Source organism: Gossypium hirsutum, chromosome D10, assembly GCF_007990345.1.
Source record: "Gossypium hirsutum isolate 1008001.06 chromosome D10, Gossypium_hirsutum_v2.1, whole genome shotgun sequence".
Classification (NCBI taxonomy): domain Eukaryota; kingdom Viridiplantae; phylum Streptophyta; class Magnoliopsida; order Malvales; family Malvaceae; genus Gossypium; species Gossypium hirsutum.
The window spans coordinates 22,369,818-22,387,892 of NC_053446.1; the positions used below are offsets into that span (position 1 = coordinate 22,369,818).

Below are 18,075 nucleotides of genomic sequence, written 5' to 3' on the forward strand. Positions count from 1 at the left end.
ATGAGAAAAATCTGGGAGGGAACTGTACCATATGACAAAATGATGTATAAATTGAAACCACTAATGAACATTGCGACAACAAAATTTAAAAAACTTGAAAAGGTCGAGTTGAGGGCATTCAACTACAACCAGCTCCGTAATCTGCCAAAAGCTCAATGTAGCCATCGATCCCTTTATTTCCAAGTGAGAAGTTAAGCAAATTGTCAGTTCATCACAACTACAAAAAAATCCTAGTTATGTTGATGAAACCATGCTTACCTAAAGGTTTGAAGTAGATCTAGCAACACTTTTGAAGCTTTTTTCCATAGATGCTCATTGTGCAATATTTTGATTTAAGGCAAAAACATGGCCACTGCTCGTTGATTTATAGTTTACACGAAGCATTGCAGACGATTGGTCATTTTTGAGATGCAGCTGCAGTTTCACTCAACGATGAGCCTAATCGAAGCATAAGAGGATACACAGGACTGAACTCCTTGTCTCCCCTAACCCTAACCTTTGTAGCATAATCATCTAGAGTTGCCTTGATTCCTTTCCAGATCTGATCTTCCCCTTGAGAATCCAGCCACAATGAATATTGCAAATGAGTAAGCTTGTTCCTCTGGAGTGGTGATTGCAAGTCATCAGGGCCTCGGGAATAAAGATGATGAAGTATAACACTTGGAGGTAAATCTTGGAGAAGAGGAGATGCCCCTAGTTGAGACGTTTCCAAGAAGATAAGCGGTCGGAATGCTCTAAGAGCTCGGTATGGTGCACCTAGTTGTTCTACAGGGAACAAATTCTGGCCCACAGCTAATTCTAGCTCAGCCATGTCTCTGGCCATTCTCAGCTTGCCTGATTCTGAAAGGGGTCTGACAAGAGAAGCATGCCTGATAAAGAGTATCAAAACCCTTGAAGCCATGCTCCTAACAAGCCTAGTGCATATGGTTTCTGTTCCTGCAGTTGTAGCGTTGGCTGAAGATGGCAACAGCCTTGATAGGAACTCACGACGAAAGGGAAGAATGCACTTTTGCAACTCCTCCATGTAAGGCGAAGCATTGTTGTCCATAGCAGCATCCATGCCAAGGGCAGAAAAGTTCTGGTCATGGATTTGCAAGATGCAAGACTCCAGCCGATCAATCATTGCCTGGAACAAGGATGTTATAGAATCACAAGCAACGCCATATATTGCACCAAGTGAAGGTGACAATACATCTGCAGCTATAGTTGGAAGCCCCATAATCATAGAAGTTACGCGAGTATGAATTTCTTGTAGATGCTGACATAATGCAAAATTCTTGACCTGAGCTGCCGTAGCAGGACCAGATACTTGGCGTGCTTCAGGACCAGTGGATATCTGCCAGTATAAAACGTAACACACACATTATTTATATGTGTGTTTTCATAGTGAAATTTATGTACTATGTAACACAGGCACACAGTTCTACTAGTTGATATACTCCTATAAGATTTGTAAAGGCTTGGGTTTTGAGGAAAGAAAACCTTGAGAAATTAAAAAATGGGATTAAACCTGTCACTAACAATCAAATCAAGTCCTTGATTACATCAAATAGTGTTCGAGAAAATGCTAAAGGCTTATTATGCATTACTATCACTTCATGCCTATGATATATGCCTAAACAAATTACCACACAAAACAGAGAATTTTGTACTTGGAAGACACAGAAGACATGACAAACAGTCAGAAAAGCTGAAAAAAAGAAAGGGAAATGTTTTAACCAGTTAGCTTCAGTAGATAATCCACCGTAGTATTGCATAAAACATTATTGGCAGAAACACATTGTATGCTATATATATTTCTCAAGTTCAGACTTTAGAAGTAATAATATCAAATAGCATTGTAACTTTTAGTGATTTTTGTTTATTTGATGATATGAAATTTAAACATTGCCCCATTTAGTTAGGTCATGAATTGCAAAATAAGATGCAATAAAATCACATTGGGACTGTATTTCCCAAATATAACAAACTACTTCCTATGACACTGCAGGGATGAAATACTAACAATAAGTTCTTAGGCATAAACTTGTTGTATATATAAACCATAGCAGATTTAGGTAAGGCAATGAGGCAGTAACCTCCTTCATCCTCCTCTGTCCTGGTACCAATTCCAAATCAAGGCTATAATGTATTTAGTATATGCTAATGAATAATTTCTCACATAACAGATATTCTATTCAGTAAAGACAAAAAGATTTTGCACACAGAGAAATGGGATACCAGATATTCAGCTCGTTCTGCAATCAGCAGCAAAACTTTACTAATTTCACGCAGCACAAGAAGCGTTAATCGAGCATCCAACTGCACAGCTTCGATCTCTTCCTGAATGCGAGAAAGAATTCTAGAGATCTGTTCCTTGGAGGGAACACTACCACGGCTGGAGACTGGAAAAACAGAATTAACAATATCTGACAGCCGGCTTAAGCAGCTACCTAAGAAAGCCATCTGGAATGTTTCAATAGCTGCAACCATTTGGGCTTTTCCTTCTAAAGTTATTGCTGGTAACACCCCCTTGACATCAGTGTCACGTGAAATTCCATCAAGAAGGTTTTCCATCATAGAGTAGAGCTTCGGATAACCATTTGTGAATATCTCTTTGACAAAACTTGATGCAGTAAAAGCAGACTTCATTTGAGTAGCAAAAGCCTTAACAAGAGCTTCCCAAACTCGATCAGTTGGCATGGGATCACCCTCCTACACGGAACAGCATAAATAATTACAGTCAGGCAGGGAACAGCAGTTTCATGATGTGCCAATTCCTGTGTTGTTATGACTCTTCTTTTTCATGAACGTAGAGATATACACATAGAAAGACTTGGAAAAAAAAACAGAACATACCCATGTAGGACTCATAATAGTATCTAACTCTAAAGTAGTCTAATTCAATTATGAATAGAATTACCAAGACAGAGAATAAAAATGAAATGAAATTGGGGGGGGGGGTTACCTTAATGACTTCATCAAGCAGCAAGACATGTGTAAAAGGGTCTCTCTTCTTAGACAAAACCCTCTGCAAATGCCAAATTGCGACCACTATCGAATGCAACTGATCCATACAACTTGCCATCCTCTGCCACAACGCCTCTCTTGCCTTCCCACTGCCCCCAATCTGTGGTGTTCCACTCCCTCTAATACCTCCAGGACCAAATCCGCCACCTCCACCACCAGCTGAAATGGCCTTCATATCCAACGCCACACTCACACTCTTCACACCCATTCCCTTATATTTACTCACCAATTGCTCCACCGTCGCTCTCAACTCCCCAAGATTGTAAAACACTTGCAACCCAGTTCCCACTTCAGCCTGATTCAACCCTTCCATCCCCTTTTCCAAAACTTTCATAGCTTCACTTCTTAACTTAGTCCCTATCTCTTTGACCGCATTGATTTCCTCGTCGATCATATCAATACCGCCAAGATCATATTCCTCGTACAAGGTCAAGATATCATTATGCAACTGAGCAGCCTTAGCAAGATCCAACTTATCAGGCTCAGCTTCAGCAGAAGCCATAAGGTCCCGTAGCTTTTTGGAAAGGCGAATAGCACGTATGGAGTGGGAGAGAAGCTCGGAAATCCTATGCAAATTGGAGAGCTGGACAGTTTTGGAGAGGATTGAATTATGGGGTTCAGAGAGCTCAGATCGGACACGACGAACCGAAGATTGAAGAGAAGAGATGGAGGATCTAAGAGTGGAGAGGGAAATCTCAGCGTTGTTAAGAGAAGATAACTGTGTGAGGAGGAGAGGGTGGTTGGAAAGGACGTGGGAACGGATTTGGGAATCGAGTTGGCGGATGGCTTGGAGGAGGTGTTCGGCGGTGGAAGCAGGGGATCCTGAGGACAGTGCGGCAGAGGAGAAGGAGGTGGAAGAAAAAGAAGGGGAAAGGAAGGGGGAAAGGATTGGATCTTTGGCGAAAGAGTCAAGAACGGAAGATGGGGGAGGAGGAGGATGAGGAGAAGCGGCGGTGGAAGAAGCAGGAGGGGGTTTGAAAGTGGAGAGACGGTGGAGAGGGAAGGAGGATGTGGTGGTGGGGGATCTTTGGAGTGCGGCTGGAGAAACCATTTTCGTTTTTCTGGGGGGGGGTGGATCTATCAAATGAGAAAGGAAATTTAGGAATGGGTGGCAGGAAAATGCAGAATCAGAGTGAAAAACAACGGCCGTCGAAACGTATCTCCGTTGGCAGTGGCCAAGACACCACTTTCATGTAAAACGAAACGAGTCGTTTATTTCTTAAGTAGGCTTAGATAACCACCTCACTCCTCACTTCTGCCTTCATATTTACCCATTTATTCAATTTTATTTTACTAAAAATAAATTCAATCTTATAAATTAAATTAAATCAATATATATAATAAAACTATTGAGCCTTATTGTTATTACAATATAATTACAACTTTCCTACTTTTTTTTTAAGTTATTTTCAATAAATTATTTTTTTTTCACCGGATTCTAATATTTATTTATTGGTATCATTTTCGTAATAATCTTTTGTATTTTGAGTGATATTCTATTACAACCGTCTTATTATTTTTATACGAAATTAGAAGTAGAGAATGGGGTCACACAATTTAAATTCACATCAAGTAAGTATTTGACAAAAGTTTTAACTATCACCCCATATAAGTTGGGGTTGGGTAAAATTATTTTTTAAAATAAAATTACAATTATAATTACAAATAATACTATCCAAATTAATTATAATCAAAATTAAACATTACAGTGATAAAACCAATCATGTCGTATGTGTTTTAGCTTATGTCTATATATCACTCTAAAATAGGATTTTTCCTATTTTGCTCACTCTAATTAAGATAATTGTTTAAACCAATTACCGTTGTTAAAAATTCTATTAATCCACTAACAGATTGCTGACGTGGCACATGAGCCAATTGAATAACATGTGACACTTCTGACTGAACTAACCAGGCCACTCACTCTTTGTCACCCCATCTGACTGCTTTATTTCAATTTTCAGTTTTTTGAACATTTGTAGGTTGGGTTATATGTATTAAACATGTAGCTTAACTTCAATCACCTTGAAATTGGTTATCTCCCCTTTTCACTTTACAAGTAATCTCACCATCTTTATTTCAATCACTCAAACAACCTCATTTGTAATAGTATATATGTTGGGTTCATTATTGTAGTATGCTAATTCTCACTACATCAAAGGATTGATTCTTATACTGCTCTACAGTGTTTTTGGAGCTTGCTTTTTTATATCCAAAACTCCTCTAACCAAGAATAAATTAGCATATCACTTCAAACTTTCATTTTTAACTTCACATCACAAAATTAACAATTAACTTCAAAGTCTAGAAAAGTAGGTAAATTTTTTAGATTTTTTTTCTTCTTTCACAACTAGATTCCAATATTACGGAACTAAAAAGTTAATGAATACATGATTTACTAGAATATGATAAATTATTGTTTGAAACTTTCAATAGGGATGTCATCATATACATTTTATTTTGTATGAGGTGTTTGCTTCTTGATATGAATAAAGAAGGGAGTGGAGAGTGATGATAAGCTCTGAGATAATCTAAATAGAGAGTGGCAAGACAAAGAAAGAAAGAAAAAATTTAAAACAATTACAGAAAGCATCTTAAGCTTTAGTCAAAAGTTAAAAAAAAAAAAAAGGTCACGAGTCATGACTCAATTGCTTAATGTGTCACATTCGCAATCCATTAGTGGATTAATGAAAATTTTAATGATAGTGACTAGTTCAAACAATTATCTTAATTAAAGTGACTAAATTGAAAAAATAATAAAGTGATCAATTTTTAAATGCCAAAAAAATAAAATATTTACGAGACTAGACCAATTGAATGAAAAATGACGGGAATGGGCCAATTTTTAAAAAACACTTCTAGCTGCAAGTTTTTTAAGGTGATACGCAAAAAAGTGCTTCCAGCAAGAAGTTATTTCTGCCAAGTCAGCAAAAGCACTTCCAACAGGGAGCTATTTTCCCCTGATTCTTCCAATGTCATTTTTTATACGGTTAGGGTTTTGCTTATTTAGAGTAGGGTTTAGCGGGTTTTTTGAGATTTTTAATTAATTATTTTGTAATAATTTTTGAGATGTTACGTTATAATTTAATTTAAAATTAAAAAACATCGTACTTTTACACCAATCGTATATTCGATTCCCGGAAAATTAAATTGGATTCATAATCGAAACTCCATCTATTTTGTATTAGAAAAAAATATTTTAGGAAAATGTTAAGATAATTTAAATAAAATTGAAAGAGAAAAAAAATTAGAGAAATTAAGTGGATTTTGAGAGAAATTTGAGAGAGAATTAATAATATTAGAGAGAGTTGAGATTGAATTGAAAAAAAAATGGAATGGGGAGTGTAGAATATTAATTAAATAGCCGTTGAAAGTAGGTGACCGTTAGGAGAAAAGAGCTTCCTGTTGGAAGCGCTTTTACTAACTTGACAATTTGTTAACTTGGCAGAAAGAGACTCCTAGAAAAGCACTAACTTGACGGTCTATTAACTTGGCAAAAAAAGACTCCTGCTGGAAGCGCTTTTGCTAAAAAATGGCGAAGAAAACTTCCAGTTGTAAGTACTTTCCTAAGTATCTCTTGAAAAAGCTCTTAGCTGGAATCGTTTTTCAAAAATTAATTCCTGTCATTTTTCATCCAATCGACCTAGTCTCATAAATATTTTATTTTTTTGACATTTAATAAAAAAAATTAGTCTTGTTTTAGAGTGAATTTGAATGTAGTTTAATCATTTCACATTTTCTCAAGTCATGTATATTTTTAATTTAAGACTATTATTCTTTGTATTTTTATCGAGTTAAGGAAACCAAAGAAAAACGAGATAACCGAAAATGATATAAATTCAAACCGAAGATTCGATAACAAAAAGACAATTTGTACATCTCATGAAAGATGAAACAGCTAACGCTAACAATGGATGATTGAGGGGGAAAACCAATTTACAGAGCAACGAAGCGAAGCCATTATCATCGATGCAAAATGGCAAGAATCAACTTCACTTTCTCAAATACAAAACTCTAGTCGGTAAAAACGAACGTCGACGACGTTGAGTAAGCGCGGTCATTTCGGACACAACAAATTTACCTACACAATCCAAACAAGCCTTTTGTCACGTTGCAGATTTAAGAAACAAATTGAAATTAATTTGGATTTTATGAAGCATCAGTGAACCAACCAGATAACAATATAAGACTAAGATGCCTTGTGTTGTTAAGGGTTCGAATTATCAGATTGTAGAGCAGCCAACGCTCGAATTTGAAGGAAACAACAAAAGTAAATGGGTCGATAACGATATTTTATTTGTTTTGTTTTGACTATGAATATGGGAATTTTCAATCAACAATCACCAAGTCGCTTTGGGTGTTCAAAAGTTGAGATGTCCGCGCATACCAAGAAGAGATTTAGGCACTTGCAAGCTTTGGATTCGGATATTGATATGTGCCTTCGTTCACATGTTTGGATATATATATGTGAAGCACTAGCGTAGAATAAGGTACTTTGAAAAGTTGGATTAACATACTCGATGAGAAAGAATCAATCAGAAGGGAAGGAAACGTGTGTATGTATATAATGTACTTCATACATACATAAACACAACATAAACCCCTTTTCTCTTTTAAACATTCAACCCTTTCCCATCAAACCAAAGCTCAACACTGTTTTCCATTTTTATATATTTTCAATCCATCATTCTGACCATCAATATTTGACATCCTTGAAACCAAAAGTCTCCATGATCTTGGAGAAGCTATTTATCTAAACCCGATCGAATGAGTTGCAACTGTATAGAATGGAATCAATTCGTGTTTACGAAACGTCGGATTTCCAATGTTTTTAAGATTAAAACACAACAATAAACAACTTCCTTCTAACCTCACTTATCTAACCCTTTATACACTTATATCACCAACAGAGTTTCATGCCGGTTAATCTATCAAGTAGGTTTTGGAAGAATCTATGTTACCTGGACTCTAATTACCGGGTATCATATCCCGTACCTATATTGGAATATGTGTTGGACATGGATAAGGATGAGTCAAGGTAAAATAATATTTACATTTTTACCATTTCAACATAGTCTTTCAAATTTAGTAAATACAAAGTAAAATTACAAATTTAAATCCCATAATATTTACAGTTCAAGAATTCTAAGTTTTATCCTATTGTCTAGTGATAAGTGCAGAAACTTCAAAATCAATGCAACAGTAAGATTATAATATTACATGAAATGCACATGTATATACCTTGGTAAGGCTTGCAAACAAAAGAATAACTCAACTAATATATATATACCGATTTGCAGATACATACATATGTAAAGAAGATAAAACAGTGGGAGAAAAAAAAGGGCTAAAAACAACCGAATAAAGTTTCATGCAACCAAAACAGTTGAGAAAAAGCAATTTAACATCAAACACGTAGAGCAGAATAGCACTGAGCAAGAAAAACTGAGCAACCAAACCGAATTTTTTTTATTTAATTTTACATTTTATGATCTAAAAATAAATATTTTATATTTAAAATAGTGAAAATAACTTGAAGTTTTAATATAAAAAATTATTTTTCAAAAATTATTGATTATTTTTATTTACTTGAACTTTTTTTTCCTGGAAATATTTATGGAAAAGATTTGAAAACTTTATCAAATAATGCCCAAAAGTTATAAAACAAAGCTCATTTTGTTAAAATAAGTCCAAAAACCCAGTTCCGAAAACTAGTATAAAAAACCAAGAATCGAGCTGAATTGTCAAACCTTGATTTAGCTATAAAATAATCACTGTTGTACCTATTCTAAATACTAAAACTACAGAAACCATCTGCAATAATAAGGCATCAATAATAGGTTCATGGCTGACATGGGAAAGGCTAAGAAGAATGTGATGCATATGTATGATACTGTGTAGTAAGGTGCCAAATACAGTTCAAACAAAAGCAAAGTATCAATTTAACATTCTGCGAGAGCATTGAAAGTAAAAGAAACTTCAACCTGAAACCTAAAAGACTAGAAGTTTTCGACTTTAGATTACATGATTCCTTAGCACTAGCTACAAAGGAATCAGCTTCAAACACCTTATGATGATGTCTATAGGATACAATGGCTGATGTAAATAAGCCACCATGGAAATAACCTCTTCAAATGCAGAAATCAGATTAATTAAACTCGCATATCATTTTTGTCACAAACAAGACTATAACATACTTAAATACCTTGGAACACTTCAACAAACAAACAAAAACTTCCAAGCACCTCATTACATCACATAACATTAAAAAATTCCAGTATTTATGCCCCTTTTGCTATTCTCGAAATAGTAAAAGGTCTGATAAACCCCACACATACTTGCCATATGCACTACCACTAATATTTCTAAGTTCTAAACCCACAAGGTTTTACTTATATGAAATTTTAAAATGCATATGCAGTGATCTAAAAGGATAGCAATGGTCAACTAAACAACTAGCATCACACAAACAAACAAAAATCAAGACCATTCCCTAAATTAAGTACTTAAGCACGTAACAATTCAAGAAAAAGTCATGGCAAGAAAACTTACCTAGACTGAAGGAGCTTCACAGTTAACTCCCAGTCCCTTGTCCATCAGGAGTATTTGTCTGCTGCTGCTGCTGCTGTTGCTGTTGCTGTTGCTGCTGCTGAATCTGGAGGAGCAAGCTAGCAGCAAATTGCAAAGTTGACTGGTATCGCTGATTCTTATCAACCTCCACATCTGATGTGCCCTGACCAGATCCAGAAAACACGGATTGCAGTGGCTGAGCTTGACTAGGAAGCTCCGGATTTTTTCTGTCAGCTTGCATCACATTTTGAGGGTGGGAAACATTAGCACCATGAACCTGATTAGACAAAACATTAGGATTGCTTGGCTGCTGAAGAGCTGGTGCACCGTACAACCCAGAAGTATCAGTTGCATGCATCATTCCATAGACTTTCTGTATACTGGGAGGAACTTCAGGCTGATACTGCTGGCTAATAGGGCCAGAGAATCCACCACGATCACTTTGAGATGGGGTATTGAAATTATTCAATGGCATTGATGACGCAGCACCTTGCTGTGGCAAGCTAATGACAGACTCCTGAAACTGAGTGTTGCCAAGGGCTTTTTGGGCAGAAGAATGGATAGAATAACGCTGAACTGGTGACAATGGTACTGAAGGATTAAAGTGTTGGAAAGATGGGGCTGCAGGCTCAGAAGCTTGCTGGTCCTGGTTCCAAATTTGTGCAGAAGCTCCTTTAGGTGCTACTGAATGAGCGGATGAAGACTGTGTAGTTGACGTCATTAATGGAGGCTGAACACCTCCTACAGCAGCAGACTGCGAGGTTGTCGGGAGAAAGGAGGCTAGCGAAGCAATCAGATCAGGTGTTAAAGCAACACCAGTTTGTGACAGTGCTGCCGAACTATTGGGTGGTTGACTTGGCATGGTAGCTTGCCCAAGTGGTCTTACAGGAGGTTTGGAGTCCTCGTGCAAAACCCTTCTATATTCCATCTGCAGAGGCAGTTCTTCCTTCAAGTGACTATAATCGCGCTGAGAAAGAACAGGTGGATTCGGTAGCGGTGGTGCAGCATTCGGTACCTGTGGAGCCAACTTTAAAACAACACCATAGAGCCGTTCAGGTCCTAAAACATTTAGAACCTTTGTTAAGAATTCAGATGGAGGCACCAAAAATAACGTAGTCCCATCATCGAACTTAGCAACACCAGCTCTGTTTTTGAACCAAGGTAGCGAAGGAATTCAGTGTACGATGCAAAATCGTCTTCACTGTCTGGTAAGAAGAAAACAATATCGAAACCAATAGCCTCACGATAGTGTTTTGCAAGCATATCCAATCCTGTTCTGGCTGAACAGTTAACAACTTCAGGACTGAAGAAAACAGGAAATTCAGTAAGTGACAACTTATCTTATACCAGACTACAACGAAATCAAACAAATACAAAAAGGAAACACTCAAATCTAACACACTTTGAGGAAGCCAGCCTTCAAAATAGAGGACTGTATTAGGCAATGCCTCAACCACAGAAACAGAGAAAAATCCTTAGCAAATACGAAACTTCACTCAAACCCTGAGATACTAAAGGTGTTGGTGACCAGTAAATGTCAAAATTGCACCTAAGATGTAAAATGGCCTTCAAAAAATCCAAGAGGAATTATGTTATCCAATAAATTACAAGTGGCACAAAATAATTCCAAAAAGGCAATCCAACTTTAAGCTACTTTATCTTTTTTCAGTTGATGTGTATCTGATATGTCTGAATATCTACTAAATTCCCCCTTTTTCAAATTTTAATAGAATTTTACTCAGACTCGGGTGTGAGTAGTTAGATATGGATGCATATATGACACAGGTATGTTCACTTTTTAAGTAAGTTATTCCATGTGTGTGGAGGGTCCTTGGAAGGTCATGTCACCATAAAGTCAGTATATGAATCAGACACGAGTATCAGACACAGCTACTTCAAGTAAAATGGACAGTCTGAGTAACATAGAATAGGATACTAACAATAGGTATAAAGTAAAATAAATAAATGCGCATGTCCAACAAACATTCTATAAAAAGATCCATCAGGTAAAAACCACCATATGCTATGTTGAAACATTCAAAACTGAAAGCAAATCACATTTGATATCTACACGGACCAAACAAGGAATCGAGCCTTTTCTTTACACAATGGAAAATCCACAAAGCTGGTGAAGTACCAAGGAAAAAATAACACTTACATTTCTGTCTCCAACCCCTTTCCGATGGGAACACATCGAGCATGACAAACAGGCGTTCCACCCTTAGCAATAATGCCTCTCCATATGTAATCACTATCAGGAGGGGACAGTCCAGGTCCACCAGCAGTGGCCATTCCAGGAGTTGGACTTACACGACCCTTCCCCTGGACATTCACAAATGGACCTGAAGCACCCCCACCAATTACTGGTGCAAGATCATCTACAGGCATGGCAGCCTCTATCCTCGAACGTTTTGCATCTCTCTGAAATTGGTTCACGTCATAAACATCCCATGAACCAGATGCTTGTCTCGGTGAAGGCCTAAAACCTTGAGCAGAAGGAACAGGAGATAGCCTTCTCCGATTATGCTGTGCAGACAAATCATTGTATTCTTGACCTGAAAGCAAAGAATCATAGCTACCTTGATGACTAAAAGACCTGATCGGCACATTTGATCCAAAAATGCCACTAGATGGTAATGATCCAGAGACCATATTTGGTAGTAATGGATTATTTTGACCAAGAATGTCCATTTGTGAAGGCCTAAATGGATGGTCACCAAACAGCATGCCAGGCCTTGGCCCCTTTATGCCTGAATCAAAGCCATATTCTTTCCCAGGTGCAAGTTCACTACTTGAGAACATAATAGTGATCCTTGGATCATTAAATAAACGACCCTGTAAACCCTCCTTCGCACGGCGAGCTTCCTCCACACTCCTAAACTCCACAAAGGCATAGTGTCTTGAAGGGAAGCTTTTCATTTTCTCGATCTCACCAAAGAGTATCATGGCATTATGAAGCATTTGTTCATCAATTTGCACAGAGGGAGGATATCCTACCCACAAAACTTTGCTAGGCTGACCATCAACTTTTCGGCCACCTAATTGAGAATACTGCAAAAATTATTCAACATATTAGAATGCAAAAATATTAAAGTCAGGTGGCATAGGAAAAATGAAGAACATTATGCAAAATCTAGACCAAAAGCTTTTTGGTTTAGAACTCACTGGTCTTTTTGCAATGGAATGGACATCAGAAGACGCCATCCTACCAGAAAAAGTCCCATCTCTAAGGTCATGAGAATTAGGCCATTGTTCCTGTCAAAAGGATCAATGAGAATATTCATTCAGCATAACAACTAGCAGCACATTAAAGCATTCAAAATGAGTGTTTCAAGATACATGGAAGGAACAGGAAACTGGTTCGAGATGCATTAAGCACAGGAAAAAGTCCAGGAATATATATGCCAATTCTAACCAATAGGTAATTCCTATGTTGTTTTGACTCCTCATTTTTCTTGATGTAAACCGTGTTAGAAACATATCAAAACATAGTTATAGGGATATGGCCTTCCAAGGCCCTCAAAATACATGAAAAAAACTTAGAAAAAATTGAACACGCCCGTAATAGGCACATACTTAAATCTAACACTCTCACACAACTCCAAGCAACATAAGGTAGCTCCAAAACTTAATAGCAGACGTAAAATTCCAAATTCAGGTACTTACTCTTCTTGAAGGGTGGGATCTCAAAAAATCAACACGTATCTGTTCACCACCTATTCGCTTCCCTTTCAAGCTTATCATGGCCTGGGAAGCATCTTCCATTCTAAAATATTCAACAAATGCGGTATTACGATCTCTAAGGAACTTGAAATCTTCAATTTTACCAAACTTTCGAAACTCTTCTTCCAATTCTTCCCTCGAAATAGTTTGGCTAATTCCACCAACCCATAGATTCTTACAAGGTTTTGCCTGACGAATTTCACAACAAACCCCAAAAAAATACAAATGTTAGACATGGTTTCTTACATAAGGCAGGACAATGTGGGAGGGGAAAACGCATTAAAAATATTGGAGGAATATAAATCATAAAATTGCAGAGATAAATTACAATCTATTCATCTCTAATGCTAACATCCAATTGCTTAAATTTTATATAATTGCAAATTTGATCAACTATTCATTCTACTGCAAATTATGGCATCCTACCATCCTTCAAGTTAAGAGAAAAAAGCAAGGAAGAAAAAGAGACTACTTTCTACATGAAATAATTCTAATCTCTTACAAGTCAGCCGTATTTAACAAACAAAGAAGAAAGAATGAGGCAGGCTCTAGGACCGTGTCGCAGCGAGTTGTAATTTATATAGAATGTACTCTCTTACAAGTCAGCCATAATTGAAGTGGTCTCTTTCCACATGAACAAAAGAGACCACTTTCTACATGAACAATTTCTACTCTTTTTAATGTCAGCCATATTTAACAAACCCAAACCAGCTTGGGACCAAGGCTTAGTTGAGGTGAGTTTAACTTACTGTCTTCTTCAACCCTAAAATGATATTTTGATCAAAATGCATCAATAGATATTTTTCTCAACCTCCAGAATGAAAAAGGGATATATGGTTGTAAAGTTCACATAATCATTTCAATTAATAACCTAGGCAGTAATTTTGTTAAATTCCTTTTAATCACCTAGTTTGTTTAATTTCCACCGAACTAAGATCAATTAGCATCCATCATACAAGAAAATTGCCAAAGCAGTGGTGGAGGCACAATAGCTCATGAAACCAATTTGATCAAACTCCATATTATACAAATATGACTACCAACCTTAAAGCTTCATTCTTTGATCAAAATGTTTTGCATGGAACGGTAACGAAAATCAATTATAAAAATCAAATCAGTTTTAAAGGAAAATTATAAATTGTTAAATGCCTTGACCCTATATTGCTCTGGATTTTCATTTTCTTTTTAAGTGCCATATATAACATCCTTGTTTACATATTCGAACATGAGTACAAAGATAAAATCTTCCTAAGAAGATTAAAAAATTTAACAGAACAAATTGAATATACTGGTATCAAACATACAACTCACACTCACACTCACACTCACACTCACACTCACACTCACACATAACCGACATTGTGTATCAAGAAAAGAACTTTGTTCAATTGAATTAGGTTAGCTGATAATTTTATTTCTCAGAGGTTCCTTGTTATTGATACAAAAGGCTTCCTTTATTGATAAGTCATCAATTGGTAGTTTTGCCTCTCATGATTGGACCAAGACATTACTGGTACCAACGTTGTCAAAAAAAAAGTAGGAAGGAACCCTGATTATATTTTCTAATCATTGGTCCACATCGTCTGCCAATTAACCCATCACCGGTGGCATTGATTTGACGGGAAGATTTTATTTTAAGTTCAAAGTTGGAATTCCATTATTTTCAAACATTTTCCTAATTCTACCTCTAAAAAAACAAAATTTTGCTTGATCAAAACTCACTTCGAATCCGAGAGCGAAAACGAAAAACCTGAACATTTTTCAAGTATAATTCAAGGTACAAACTTGTTTAGAGTGATGAAATTATAAAACATACAGCAGCAATGGCATCCATTGTGTCTATATTGAAAGATTGATAGCAGGAAATATAATTCATCCATCGTGTAAGATTTTTTGCTGTTTGCTATAAAGTAACAAAGTTCGATGTTTTGGTCTTCTAATTGTACATTTTTTTCTTTTCACTTTAGACGAAAATCAAGTCATATTACAACAACCAAATTTGTGTTGCAAATCTTGATGAGTACTCCACTTTCAACCCTTATAACCGTAGATTTTGAAAGCCTTTAGCCGTTGCGAAGATATCCCAGTTTCATGATAGATAAAATTATCAAAATCTCACGATCTCTAGACCTAATTTGGCTTCCATCATCTATGACCAAATTAACTCTTGATTCATTTTTAATTGGTAAAAAAATTATAACAGATTGAGCTCGCATTAGTTTCATGTTTTCGGCTGCATTTAAGTTCCAGAATATATTTCGAGTTTTCATGAGAAATGGGCGAATAGTTTGTGAAAAAATTTGTGCAAAAAAAAGTAAATATACGAATTTGGAAGACCAAAAACATCGATTTGCCCTCTGTTTCCTTCAAAATATAAACAGGAATAATTATACAAAAATTGCGAACAGGATGAAAAACCTAACGAGACGGAAAAGAAAAGAACAACGAAACGAACCGGTCGAGCGAACTCAATCTTGATTTGGTTTCCGTGCAAGGTGGCTCCTTGGAGAGCGTCCTTCGCCGCCTTCGCATCCTCCACGCGCTTAAAGTAGACAAAAGCATAGCTTCTAGAAGAGTATGTGGTGACGCTATCGAGTGCGCCGAATTTGTTGAACAACTCCATCAGATCCGAATCAACCGTCTCGCCCGACAGATTTCCGACCCACAAATGGTTCGACGGCGTTGCGGATTCCTCCGATTCTTTCCCTAGCTTATGTAGATTCATCGGCGGCCCCATTGTAGCTTTAAGAATTTGTTAGAAAGAGGCAGAGAGAGGGAGATATGAAACCCTAAAGTGTTAGAAAATCGACTAAAAATTAATTTGAAAAAGAACCATGGAAACAAGGAGAGATTTGGGGAAGTATATTTAACGACAGGCAAGGATAAAGGATAGGGCAATCTGGGACGCTGTCGTTTGGAAACAGAGAGCCGCCCCACGTCGTTTTGTTTTTATAGGATTGTTAATCCCTCCCCTTATTGTTGTTTTGTTATGTTACAGGGGTGTAAGCCAAGTTGGAGCTCCAGTTTTATTTATCATTTTACTTCAGTTGAATTAAATTTGTTTATCAATTTTTATACTCGATTCAATAATTAAGCTTAAGATTAATAATAAATATTAAGGGTACTAATGTATTTTAATAATATAAAAATATGAAATGTTCGATAATGGTCAATCGAGTACTTTGAGCTCAGCTTGATAATTATCGAGTCGAAGTCAAATTTCTTTCAAGTCGAACGCAAATAGCCCTAGGCAGAGACAAATCTGAAGGTGGAGGCAAAGCCTTGGCCCTCCCAAAAAATGAAAATCTTCAATTTAGTCCTCTTATAAATAAAAAAAATTATAAATTAATATAAAGCGAAACTACACTTCACTCCTCAAAATGAAAATTTTTCAATTCAATTCTCTTGTAAATAAAGAAATTATAAATTAATATATAATAAAATTACACTTTAACCCCCTAAAATAAAAAAAATCTATTTAGTCCATTCAAAAATGATAAAATTATAAATTAATACATAATAAACTTATATTTTGATCTATGAAAAAAATATAAATAAATTTTGACCCTTGCTAAAAAAATTTGGATTCGCCTCTGCCCTTAGGGTAAACTACATTAGTAGTCACCCAGCTATAAAGGTTTCTTTTTAAAAGTAACCTAAATTTTTTGATTAATTACAAAAATGACCCAACTTAAAAATCATGTACGTAAATAACTTGATTTCTATAGTGCTTGTCGATGTTGTCAGACATATCGGCGACATCTGCCCCCATCATCTGCCAATGATTGCATTTAAAAATAACAATTTTTAGTGGTGCCGCCAAATAAATTGGTAGCACTTTGGCAGCACCGGACTGAAGTGTGATTATATAAAACGTTCAAGGTCCTAATGAAACAATTACCCTTTAGATTGGCTGAAAAAAAAGGGTGCCGAGGAACTAAATTAAATGCTTTTCAACTTTTGTTCTATTTGCATGTTAGGTCTGTCCATTTTCAAAATTAAATTTAAATAGCCCTTAAAAAATATAAGAATAACAAAAATAAACGTTTCTCATTTTTTATTTTTAAAAATATAATAAACTTAAAAATAATATAAAATTCTTATTTAAATTACCCAAATACATCCGTTAAAATTTTCCTCAAGTTTATCTAAATGTAAACATTTTCAATTTATTCCCTAGCCTATTTGAATTTAGATAAACTTGAGCAAATTTTTGTAGGGATATATTTGGGTAATTTAAATAAGAACTTTTTTATAGTTTTTTAAGTTTATTATTTAAAAAAATGAGAAGGGTTTATTTTTGTTATTCTTATATTTTTAAGGGTTATTTAAATTTAATTTCAAAAGGGGGCAGACCTAAAATGCAAATATATCAAATTTGGAAAGTATTTATTTTGATGGCACCTTTTTTTCAGTCAATCTAAAAAGGATAATTGATTCATCAAGTCTCTAAACGTTTTATATAATCACACTTCAATCTGATGCCGCCAATTTATCTGGTGGCACCCAAAATTTAAAAAAAAAAAAGCTGATGGTTGCTCAATAATGACGGCACCGGTGTGTACTGTAGGAAACGGATAATTTTCATACAATATTTTGCACATGGTCATTTTCATAATTAATCAAGTCTTTTGGGTCAATTTCGAAAAAAACCAACTATAAAATTTTTTTGGTCATCTAAATATGAAAAGTTAGGAAATATCACCCAACTATTAGTAAATATCTTTTTGGTCACTAAACTACGAAAAGTTACAAAATAGTCACCAAACTATT

The 18,075-nt window shown here is 35.9% G+C and overlaps 2 protein-coding genes across 3 annotated transcripts; both read right to left on the minus strand.

Moving 5' to 3' along the window:
• Positions 1 to 142: 142 nt before the first annotated feature.
• On the minus strand, positions 143 to 4,316 carry LOC107914642 (conserved oligomeric Golgi complex subunit 5). Of its 2 annotated transcripts, XR_005919243.1 has the most exons (4): positions 2,948 to 4,316; positions 2,221 to 2,694; positions 259 to 1,336; positions 143 to 171 (listed from the first exon to the last, which is right to left on the minus strand). XR_005919243.1 is itself a non-coding variant. In XM_041102205.1 (3 exons), exons 1-3 carry the CDS (start codon positions 4,058 to 4,060, stop codon positions 398 to 400), a joined length of 2,526 nt encoding a protein of 841 aa, XP_040958139.1. In that variant the 5' UTR covers positions 4,061 to 4,255; the 3' UTR covers positions 143 to 397. The 2 variants fall into 2 exon arrangements, 1 of the variants encoding a protein (XP_040958139.1); XM_041102205.1 differs by having other exon boundaries at positions 143 to 1,336; positions 2,948 to 4,255.
• Positions 4,317 to 6,828: 2,512 nt separating this feature from the next.
• Positions 6,829 to 16,273, minus strand: LOC107915397 (flowering time control protein FPA). Its single transcript, XM_041102206.1, is given in 7 exon segments — positions 6,829 to 7,090; positions 9,562 to 10,728; positions 10,731 to 10,882; positions 11,738 to 12,630; positions 12,745 to 12,834; positions 13,246 to 13,491; positions 15,758 to 16,273. Coding segments are annotated over 6 exon segments (2,808 nt in total). The 5' UTR covers positions 16,040 to 16,273; the 3' UTR covers positions 6,829 to 7,090; positions 9,562 to 9,583.
• Positions 16,274 to 18,075: the final 1,802 nt, after the last annotated feature.